Genomic DNA, 11,923 nt, shown 5'->3' with positions numbered 1-11,923 from the left:
GTGACTGACCTGACTTGAACTTACAAAAAAAAGTAAAATAAAATAAAATAAAAAATAATCAAAGCTGTCATCTAAAAACTGAATACCAGGGGAGCAATCTAAATGTTCCTGCTCTGCAATACCTGTAGATTCCCACATGTGGAAACTGCTGTCAAACTCCATATTCGAACCATAAGCACCCACAGTCAAAAAGAAATCAAAAAAATATTTTGGTGGATTCTTGTGCTTGTATGTAAACTCTTACTCTTAGTTTTCCTTAAAAAATGGAAAGAATTTCTTGTGGTTGTTGAGAAAAGGAAAATGTTACATATTCATTAACATTGTACCATGTTTCACTGAGGGAGCCTTCAGTCTGTTTAAAAAAAGAGAGAGAGCAAATATACTATAGCAGTTTGTTGCAGCATTTCATTATCACTGCTCTTAGTTTCAGTGTGTAGATCTCGCTTTGTGTTTCTGCATTGGTTAGTATATCCAGTAAAAAAAAGGAAGCATTAACTTAACACTGGAGTGGCATATTTTTTTCTGCCTTACCATTTTGCATACATAAGTAAAAAACCGAATGGCTAAATTTAAATGGTTTGACCTATTACATGGTTTGAGCAATATCAGTACTCTTCTTTGTGTTGCTACTTGACTGCATTTCTGTATGGGAAGTAAAATGGTTAAATATTTAACAGCAACAAATATTTCTGTTTTATTGAGCCTTTATTTACGTGAACAATCAACATTTACTCCTCACTGTCATGGGAGAACTTTTATGGGATAAAAAAAAAACTGTTGTGGAAGACTGGTTGAGTTGATTGACATTACAGTGTGCATTACTTTATGTGCATGATGAGTGTAAAAATTGCTCTCTTCACAAAAAATATTCTCAGTCCACATCAACTTTAAAGCTTAGCCTTGAGATCTCAAAGAGGCAGAAGATTTTATAACAATCAAAATAAAATACAATAACGTTCTCCAAATTTAAACTCTAGACAGTGTACTTGTTTAGGTTATCTAATTGTAGTTTATCTAGATGTTTAGGATGCACTGTAATTCCTTCACTAACTGAGTCCTGCTTTTTAAAGGGTGAGTTCATTCAAATTATAAATCTTCACACATGCATTTTCATACTTACTCCCACTTACACTTAACCATACTTCGGCACAATACATCATTTTTAATTAACACCTTCCATTCAGTTGAGCAGCACTTGTGCATTTAATGGATGGTATACCAAAATAAAACAAATTTATATCTAAGTGACTACATGCCAGTATTTGTTAGGGACAATAAAGAGATGATTTCTGGAGATCATGAGAACGACATACCAGTTATCAGTAAAATTTTCAACTTATAATGAAGTTACCATCTTTTGATCCCTCATTTCTTCACATTTTCCCAATACTAACGTTCAAACACATTGGAATTGCTAACACACTGTTTTCACTGCACATATTCTAGATAAATATACAGGAATGAAAGGTGGGTCAAGACTTTTGATATTTGTAATAATCCATCTTTTTTCGTCTTGTAAACATCCTTCAGCCCATATGTAACAGACAACCTTGAAACAGAATATCTCACTCAGTAAAAAAACAATGAAGTTAAATGCAAGAAACGGATCGTTTAACATTTTTCAATCTTTTATAGGTTTTCAGAGTTTGTGACATGTTCAGTCAGAGTAACTATTAGCAAATGTATGTGAATATAGTATAATATGATATTTCTTGTTAACAATAGGCACTTCTACAATATTACAGTTTCTATATTTCAGGTTCATGGGACTAGGCTGCCTGTGGGTTTCCTCCTAAAATGGTTAGCACAACATCAGGTCTAAGCATACATCAAACAAAGAGAAAACAAGATAATTTATCCTATTTAATGGTACATTAAATACGGTTAACTTAATGCAGGAGTATCTAGGTAGCAGTGCATATAGTTAACTTCAGTGCGATGTATGGAGCTGAGAGTATATGTCTGATCTCTGTGATCACTCATTTCTGATCAGAGAAACAAACACACACTGTACCATGAGCCTTAGTCAGGTGACTTTAAGGTAGACGGAGAAGTGACATTTGACTTTGTTGTTTCTCCTGTTTCATCTGAGCCCAGGTTGCCCCCTAATGAAGATCGTGTGAATCTGCGTGCAGTCTCTTGAAAATATGGGTACAAAGTCATGATTGAGCTCCGGGACCAGTCAAAGCGGGGGTAGACTCTCTTAAAGACTGCCCTCCGGAACAGGATATAAACCCATGGGTCGAGGATCTGGTTGCAAGTGGCAAAGCGGAGGTACAGCAGCAGTTTCCTGACCCAGAGAGGATCGCTGGAGAACACTGTTTGAGCAATAAAGACCTGGATGTGGAGGAATAATATAGGGACAGACAGAGAAAAGCAGAAGTAAAGAGAAGCATGAAGGAGGAAGCAGTTGACGGGGGAGAAGATGGTAAAGAAAGGAAATAAGAAATAGCAAAAGGAAGAGATTGGAAAAGGCGAATAAGAGAAGGGAGATCAAATAGGTTAATATTGCAGATCTACACAAGCATTCACTATAAGTTATGTCTAGTTTAAAAAGAAAGGCTAGGCTAATTTTGTCATGGTGTCCCTGAGGCAGTGGCTGCTGTAACATAGCCTAATTACCCATTACCCAATTACCCACATTTCATGTGAGGCACAGCATTATTAGCATTACCCCAACTGTCTCCAGAAGGGGGAAAACATGCTAACAAGCTCCTGCAGGAATTAAAAACCGGCCTAGTGTAGCTTATAGTTTCTTTTCAAAATTTAGCTTGTGTCACAGTTCTGTTCTCCTGAGTTTTTGCATCCAAGCAATGCAAGAGACCATGCAAGATGAAGCGTTTTTGTGAGGCAAATGCCTCTCAGTGGTATTGGTACTCCATGGGCTCATGTTTTGCAGAGTGCCAGTTAACATTGGCTTATTTTCATTTTCAAAAACAAAGAAGAAAACTGACATTAAGAATAATAATTTCATATAGGCTCAACTGCAGATAACTGCTTGATTGCATTTGTCCAGTTCGCAGTACTTCCAGGATTTCTGCAGCTATACTCCAAAGGAAAAAAAATATTAGAAACTAAATGAAACGAAAATCTGCAAAACGAAAAGCTACCATGTTTCTGATGACAGAACATACGTGTGTTAATTTTTCCAAATTAAAGAACGTGCAAGGCCAAAAAACAAGCATGATGAAAAGTTTAATGGCTATTAACTGGAGAAAGAATGGAACGAAACTTTGAGCATATAAGTATTGGTTTGGAAGCGGCAGTGCGTGAAGTGGACTGATGAGTACAAATCTATCATTTGGAGATGTTTAGGGCACGTGACCAACTAATTGGCAAAAATACGGTGCCATGGGGGTGAGCGGTGATGGCAGATGAGCAGAGTTAGATTTTCGTTTCACGTTTTACTCGCCTTAGTGGGGACACTTGAAACATGATGTAAATCCATGGGTCTAAAATCTGATTGCAGGTGGCCATTCGTATGCCGAACAAAACCACATTAGCATCAGGAACTTCAGAAGTCTTCATGCACACCAAAATGTATATCTGTACAAGGTATCACACAACTAATGTTAGACCAGACTGCAGAAAAATGTGTGCTCCACTCAGGGACTTTAGTCCTTATTATTTTGTTCTCTGGCAAACTCAGTTAAAAAAATGAAGTAGTTGATTTATTTTTTTTAACTATACATAGGAAAGCAAAAGTGTAAAGAACTGAATTATGCAATAAGTGATTCCTATTAGAAGTATAAAAATGATAGGTAGATAATGCAAGATAGGCTGAACGTAACTGAAATTGTCTAATTTTTATACAAATTAAAAATGCATCAGCATCTCATCAGTATCTATAAATAACACCTCCCATAGAAGGTCTGGGTTTTATTTTGAGTCTTGGTTGCCACACTGGAACTTTCTGGACTTTTTCAGTGCTGTTTGACATTGTACTAGATGTTTTCCTTTAAAGGCTCTGCTTCACTCTTGAGTTGAAATATGTCATCTCAAGTGGGGCATTAAGGGGCTCTTTGATCCAGTGTAAGTACAGACGGTTTTCAGATCAGCTAGTAAATAGGCTGCATCACTAAGAAGAATTGAAGCATACACAGAGGAGCAGAGAAAAGGAGCTTAGGACCTTGTGATGCCTCATTAAGGTTCAAACATTTTAAAAGAAGCGCTGGTAACAAAAAACTAGATAGTTAAGGTCATGGCGCGGTGCTTTCAAACATATGAAAACCATTTTCCACACAACAGCAGGTGGACACAGTAAAAGTAAGTGTGTCACCTTGCAGTATCTTGAAGATATTAATTTCCTATCACAACCTCATGATTAATGTTTAGTGAACAGTCTTTATAAATGTTTAGCCCGTCAGGCTACTTTTGTTTTTTATATATATATTCTGAGTATTTCTTTGATCATGAAAAAATAGAAAATTTATTGTCAAGAAACACAAACCTAGCCTAAAAGAAGGTAAAAACAAGAGAGATCTTCTCCTTCTGTCTACAAGAGAAGGCAGTGAAATCTTCCATTGGTCTTATGATCACACAACACACAAATAGACCAGACTGCAATTATGGAGTTCAACACACTGTTACACTGGTTGAAAAAGGGCCAGATGTTTCTGTGGAGGGCAGTGACTGTTGTACAAGACCAGAGTGCTCCATTTATCCTGCAACATCACATCAGTTCACTCTCTGGGTCATCAGATAAATTGTTTCTTTCATATGAGGATTAGATTTGAAAAAGCTGCTACAAATAAAACATTTCTTGACCAAAGACAGCTACTTTATAGAAAGTTAATATGAAGAGACAGGGGTGTACTAGTATTTGTTCAAATGTACACACAGTGTTATGTAACAACTCTTCCTATAACAGAAAGCTTACATAAATTAGTCAAAGAATCAGATGTTAGATTCATAAATAATTTGTCTGGCCCTTCAGTCTGATCTCCATTTCTGCTTGTCTGGAAATCTCCTTGGCTACATGTGCTTGACACTGAATTGCTCTACCTGAAAGTGTTATCTCTTTCTTTCCGGCTCTCTCTCTGACTCCCTCACCTCTTCTCTGGTGTTGTAGAATAAAACAGGAATTAGCCGACTGACTAGTCATTTCCAGTGTCATTTCCAAGCATGGAAATGACATTGCTCGTTAATTATTATTTGTAGACTAATTGAATGTTATTGTCCAGTAAAAGTGCTATAGAGTGCTATATAATTGAAAAAGATACAAAAAGTATTTTTTTTATTAACAGAACAATATAGTACCTTAAATAAAAATAGAAAATTACACCCCATTATATGAGGAATTACAGTGTACATTGTGAACAAGAAAACAGCAGCATTAATGTGACTTTAATTATCATCAGTTATATTTTTACATAGTTTGCTGTTCCAGAACATGAGGTTTACTAACTATTAATGTTATAGACTGGAAAAATGATATAATTCCTCATGCTGTTTGAATAGATAAACAAATAAATAAGAGAAGTGCTAAGTGCCTAGCTTTACATGTTTTTAACTCACCAATTTAAATGTTATCATGGCTAAAAAATGTATAATTTTGCATGTGACTGACAGTTGGGTGCTGACGTAGGTAGCTGTAGTGGGTAGCTGTGTGCTAGGCTTCACCTCAACTGAACTGAGATACGGAACTGGATCTCTCACCTGTTTCTAAGAAGTAAGAAAGTTTAAAATAATAATAATATTTTTTTTAAATAATTCTTAGTAATCAGTTTAATAACAGAAAATGTCCTTGTTTTCCTGTTTTCAAAATAGTTTTTGTTTATTTACGCAATACGAAACAAATTCAGTTTTTTTTTAATTATAGCATAAAATCCTTTGTGTTTTATACTAAAATTAAAAATCAAGATTAAAAACAAAAAAAAAAAATCAACAACAAACAATACAAAAAAAATATTTAGCCATTAATAATGTGTGTTCATGTAGGTTATTAGGCAATAAAGTAACTGGTGTGACACAAAAGATGAAAATTGGGGCTGTCTGTGTCATGACTTATTGCTTACTGTTATTTATGCTATTTAAGAGTGAAATTGCTAAATTTGGTTCTGTATTACTAGTGTATTACGCATTAGTTATATTAATTGTCATTTTTGCCTTTCTTTTTGTCTATATACAACAACCTACCCAAAACCAACCAACTAACCAAAGAAACAAATAAACAAGCAACCAACCAAACAAACAAACAAACTCACCAGGAGGGGGCACCAGCTGATAGAGGCAATAATCATGATCAAGATAAGTTGCACCATCATCTCGACTTCATGGTCTCGGCTCCGCTGTGTCCTGTCCTGTCCGCAGCACACCTTGATAAGCGTCACCACACTCACTGTGTTCAGTAAAAATGACACAACGATTGAAGTCAACCCCACGAAGGAGAAGAGCAGGGAGAAGACCATATCACTTCCTTTCGAACTGATGTTGAAAAAACACCAAGAACCAGGAGCCTGTATGTGGTAGCTCCCGATGCCTATTAAGGGCAGCAAAGCAATACAGCCAGCAGCCAACCATACCATCAGCACCATGTAGACTGTCCGGCTCTTGCTCATGTTGGTGGAGCGTGCAAATGGACGGTTAATGCCACAGAAGCGCTCCATGGCCATTGTGGCACTAAGCAGCAGTGGGCACAGTCCATAGAAGACCATAGACATACCCATGAAGTTGCAGAAGTGGCAGTTAGGATCTACTTGGCGCCAATTAAAACGTGTAAAATGGAAGGAGACCACAATGGAACCTGTGACCAAAAGACCCATAAAGTCAGTAACTACAAGACCGGCCAGGAAGATTAAGAAGAAAGACCGTGACCGATTCCGCATTCGTCGGAAAGATTTGACAAGAACAATGAAGGCAATGAGATTTGAGGTGATTCCCAAAGTGCTGAAGATGGTTGAGAAGTATGCTGAGCTGATGGGACGTGTGTAATTGAACGGAGGGCTTTTGAGGGAGTAACATTGTGGAGTGTTGTTGGCATCTGAGGTATTCATCGTGGCTAGCTGGTACACACTCGTTGACTTGAGGTGACTCTGAGATGAAAAGACAATACTAGTTAGAAGAGTACAAACAAAAAAATCAATCAATCAATCAAACAAACAAACAGAAAGTTAAAAAATTACATAAAAAATATAATACATTCATCCAAGCACCAAGATAATAGTAATTGGACAGCCACACAATACCCATTGCAGGGACACTACAATTATTACCAGAAGGATTTTATTTTTTTGACTACTACATATGTACATACATTTTGTGTCATTGTGTATTGCATGGTTAGCTTAGTTGTACCACCAGACAGTCAAATCCTATTGTTCTCGCATGCTGTGGCAGCACTACAACCTCATAGCACCAAGAGTTTGGCTTAAAATCCCTGAGTTTTCTAAGGAGTTTATATAGTGTGAGAAAGAACTGTCTCTGTATATTTTTATGAGTTTTTGCTGGTTGGGTCGACTCTTACAGTATAAACAAACTGAGCAAAGGTGACATAATCTGTCAGAAGAGGTGGACCGATGTTGTTGCACTTCAGATGTGGTGACGTCCAAGATAAAAAATGTGTTTACTCTAACACAGTTCTAAATGGCACATTCCCAACTCTTTATTTACATCGAGCATACTGCAACACATCATATTTCTAATTAGAGCACCTTTAATGGCTGAAGCCTATCTTATCATGCAAAAAAGCAAAACACATTGAGGTGTCACAGTAGTTCAACAGTCAGTGGTTTAAAAAACCACTTCTGGTTAACGATCATTTCTTTGTTTTTATAATTTTTCATCATTTCATTGGTTGTTATGACATCAGTATTGTATTGCTACAACAGAGGCTGAAAATGCAATGAACAGTTCTATGGACGATTAAACACATAGCAAAGAAAGCTGACAGTGCGTCTGAATTATTAAAAACCCTTTATCTGGAGGTAAAATCATTGTTGCCAGATATCAGGGGATCCAATATTTTTAGTGTCGACAACACTGATTGCCTAAACTATGAAAATAAACCTTTAGAATGCAAAGTAACAGCTCAGACGCAGATGTACACAGCACCCACACAAACGCATGCAGACAGTGACAGTATGGGGCAGAGATGGAATGAGTGACAGAGAGACCGAAATAGACAGAGTGGGAGAGCTGGCATATCCTGCCAGGAAGTTCAGTTTGGTGGCACTAAAAGGAAATAAACATAGAATCAGACATAATCAGCTCTTGGTATTCTTTCCCCAGTAAAAAAAAAAGAAGTCTGAGGATGGTAATATGGAAACAAATATCCATAGCTTTCATTAATCTAAATATTTGTTTCACCGCACATCACCAAGATACTGATTTCATCCTGTGTTAACTAAAGAAACTACAGCAACTGTAGGTTATTGCTTTAAGAAACAAATTTATATACAAAAACCTATGCAGTATGATCTAAGAGAAAGACTTCAATGAGAAACATATGCCTGTACTATACTCTATAAAATTATGCCTGTTCAGTAATGTGTTGTTACCTTACTTACAAACACCCCCAAAATTGGGAAGTTGTAAAATGTAAATAAAAACAGAATCCAAAGATTTGCAAATCTAGTATACCAATATTTTATAGCAAATAGCAAACCTAAAACATACCAAATATTTAAACTGAGAACATTTAAAACTTTAGGGAAAAATATGAGCTGATTTTGAATCTAATGGCAGCAACATGTCTCAAAAGAAGTTGGGATGGGAAGAACAAAAAGTCGGAAAAGTAAGTGGACCTAAAAAAAGAACAGCCAAAGGAATGTTTTGCAGCTAATTAGGTTACTGGCAACAGATCAGTAACACGAATGGCTATAAAAAAAACCCACATTTTAGAGAGGCAGAGGTTCACCAATCTGCAAAAAAAAAAGAAGACAAAAGAAAAGAAGCAAGTATGGAGCAACTTCAGAATATTGTTGCTCAACATAATATTGCAAAGACTTTTTTTTGTCATGTCATGTTGCCATGTTGCATGTCCACAAATGCAGGCTAAAGCTCTGTCGTGCAAAAAAGAACCCATGTGTGAAGATGATAGAGAAATGTTCAAGGGTCAAAGGTAATTTAAAATGTACTAAACTGTTCTGTTGTCAGATTATTTGAAATTTGAAATTCTTTTTTGTAAACATGGCCAGCGATTTCTCCGGACATAAGAAGAAAGAGTAGTTCAAAAGCCTGGGGGTGAATTAGTGCCCATGAACTGACAGATTACTGATCTGGAAAGGCACCTTCAGCAATGAAAGACTTTTATTCACTTCATATCAGAAGAGTCTGGGCGCTTAAATAGGCCTCCTGTAGCCCAGATCTCTCACCAACTGAAATCATTTGGAGCATCAAGACAGAAAAAATGCTCAAGTAGTCCCAAGACTATTGAGCAGCCACAATAATACATCAGACAAGAATGAGATAACATTCCTCTCCCAAAAGTCCAGCACCCGGTCCCCTCAGTTTTCAGATGTTTATGGACTGTTCTTAAAAGAATGCCAAACAGTGGTAAACATGGCCCAGTCCCATCTTCTTGGAGGTGCGTTGCTGCCATCAAAATCAAAATGAGCCAATACTTTTCTAAGAACTTGTAGATTTTCTCAGTTCAAGTCTTTGATGTGTTTTATATGTTCTATACTTTGCTTAGTTGCATTTGTACTTTGGATTGTCTTTGGCACTATTTACAAAACACATCAGTGAATCCAGTAAAAATTTCTATCACCATCAGAATTTTGTTTGTTTCACTATTTCACTGTTTGGTGTTATACTTGTGCAGTAGCTTTTAAGAAGACACATCATGGGAGGAGGATATACAGAAATGCAACAGAAAAAGACAAATAAAGACAATAAAGGACAAAACGGAGAATTATACAGGTTTTTAAAAGTGAAAAGCTTCTGATGCTGTTATTAATATGTACTGACACTAAAATGCAGCAGAATAAAACTAAAAGCTGTCTCAGACAGTTGTGTATTATTGGCAGCAGCGAATGATCATTGTCTTGACACTTCTAATTTCAATGACTAGAAATTGTGCAAACTAAAATCTGACTGCTGGATTTCCCCCCATAGGGAATTTTCTTCCACTTGTCCATTCTTTTTCCTGTAGTCTATTGATTTGCTTCTACATTTGAAATCATAACAATGCAGAGTGGAATGCACAGAACTTTTAACAGGCAGGAAGACAACTTTAGTAACTTGAAGAATTAGGCTAAGTGCTTCTGTATTGAAGTGAAACAATAAAACAATCCAAATTGTCTAAACTTTGGCCAAGTGGGTATAGACGACCTGTATTGTTTCACACGCCAACTGGGCACAGACTGGTAGCTCGTTAGGAATGAAAACAACTGAACCACTAAAACACCAAACAGGTGTCTGTTTTTAGCCTGCTTTCATGCAGTAATCTTGTAAAGCATCAAATTTATCCTTCAAACTAGTTTAGAAGAACTTAATGCCTAGTGCTGAAAATGCCACTGCCTAAAAGGAGATCATGAAATCAGGTTCGGTACACCAATTATTTGCTCAATCATCAAAAACAACTCAGATGAATATTTTGATGTTGCTTTGATGTTTGTGCGAGTGGTGGAAACCATTATAAATCAGCCATGAAACTAAGATATGAGCCCTTTTCCTTTACTACATCAGAATTTTATAATATTCGTTTAATCTCGTTAATAGAGTGGATACATATTAAGAACTGTAGAACCCAAAAAAACTGTGGCAATATGTTTTTGCCACAGAAAACTGAAGATACAGAAACTGAGACAAGTCATTGCACAGTTTACAAAAGGTAATGAAATCCTTCACGTCCTTAGGAAGTGCTATATGATGAACCTGCTCTCGTATGATCTACAAAACCTTTTTAAAGAACAATTAGCCAAAAGTGCCTGTTAGAATCCAAGATCAATATGTCATACTAAATACTGTTCCACTATGGCAGTAAAAATGCTTTACCAATGGGCCTAATGCAAAACCACAGAAATGCATTCATGAGTTTTCCACTTATCCTGAAATGTTGAGAATGGTGAATGCATGCAAAACAATATTAACCCACAAGGTTTTGCTGGTTTAAAGAAGATGAATAAGAATCATTAATTAACTGTCCTTATGATATACCATAACATACAATACAAATGATAAAAGTATATAAAAAAAATCTCTAGACCTGTGTAGTTTGCGCATATGCAGTAATATAAGAAAAAAAGCTTAGCACTTACAAATCACTGAGTATTAAAGAAGACTTCACAGAATTGTTTTCAAGGATCATTTGTCTTGCAGTTGTAAAGTTTTTACTTCTCCATCGTTAACATCTCTCTTAAAAGATCAAAAATTATGCAAATTATAACAACTAGAAGACATGGGATAGATACCTTACATCACAAGTTCAGCTTGATGACAAAAAGACCTTTAGTAGCAACCCTGGCTCATCTTTACTCCCTTCCCCCAGCTATGTCCTCTCCTCTACTCTTCCTACTCTGATACTCATCTCCCCCTCGTCCAGTCTTGCTTCCTTTTGCACAGTACACTCCTCTCAGGAAGTCAGAGGAGGGGAGGGCTTTAGGAAGGCACTCTTTCTTTTTCCATGCAGCAGAAGAGCATAGAAAGAAAAAGTATGACTGTAAAAATGTTTGCTTTTAAAGGCTGGCAAGTGATCTAAAAAGGTTAACAAGCAAAAAGTAAATGAAAAAAACACGACCCCAAAACACATGGACGGCAATCAGGTTGTTTTAATAAGGACAAAGTTGTCCCTCAAGCATTTTATCTCATGTTTTGGAAAACAGGCTGGAGGACAGATGTTTTGAACGCAAATAGATACCGCAAGGCCGTTAACATTCATTTTAAGACTCTGTTTACAGTCACAAAAATATGTTTTAATTATAAAGCTCTATGATAAAATGAAAACAAGAACCGAATTAGAAACAATGTTCAATTTCTATAT

The 11,923-nt window shown here is 36.5% G+C and overlaps 1 protein-coding gene across 4 annotated transcripts; it reads right to left on the bottom strand.

Moving 5' to 3' along the window:
• Positions 1-23: 23 nt before the first annotated feature.
• tbxa2r (thromboxane A2 receptor) lies at positions 24-11,459 on the bottom strand. 4 transcript variants are annotated; one of them, XM_085433172.1, is made up of 4 exons: positions 11,355-11,459; positions 6,207-7,034; positions 3,413-3,546; positions 2,093-2,337 (listed from the first exon to the last, which is right to left on the bottom strand). In XM_085433172.1, the coding sequence occupies exons 2-4, from the start codon at positions 6,993-6,995 to the stop codon at positions 2,160-2,162; spliced, it is 1,101 nt and encodes a 366-aa protein (XP_085289298.1). In that variant the 5' UTR covers positions 6,996-7,034; positions 11,355-11,459; the 3' UTR covers positions 2,093-2,159. The 4 variants fall into 4 exon arrangements, with proteins under 4 accessions (XP_085289295.1, XP_085289297.1, XP_085289296.1 ...); XM_085433169.1 differs by lacking the exon at positions 3,413-3,546 and having other exon boundaries at positions 24-2,337; XM_085433171.1 differs by lacking the exon at positions 3,413-3,546 and having other exon boundaries at positions 24-2,337; positions 11,360-11,459.
• Between the last annotated feature and the right edge of the window lie 464 nt (positions 11,460-11,923).

This window comes from Copadichromis virginalis, linkage group LG15 (assembly GCF_057382275.1).
Source record: "Copadichromis virginalis isolate Kocher_CV1m ecotype Utaka linkage group LG15, C_Virginalis_male_GT1.1, whole genome shotgun sequence".
NCBI lineage: Eukaryota > Metazoa > Chordata > Actinopteri > Cichliformes > Cichlidae > Copadichromis > Copadichromis virginalis.
The sequence above is the reverse complement of the archived record's forward strand: the minus strand, read 5'-3'. Positions and strand labels throughout refer to the sequence as shown.

What these genes read in the sequence shown, in the direction of transcription:
- tbxa2r (XM_085433169.1), bottom strand. Translation starts at nt 6,995, where the DNA reads ATGAATACCTCAGATGCCAACAACACTCCACAATGTTACTCCCTCAAA. An exon ending in TCAGCTGGTGCCCCCTCCTG is followed by an intron (nt 2,338 to 6,206) that starts GTGAGTTTGTTT and finishes CTCCACATCCAG; the next exon opens with GTCTTTATTGCTCAAACAGT.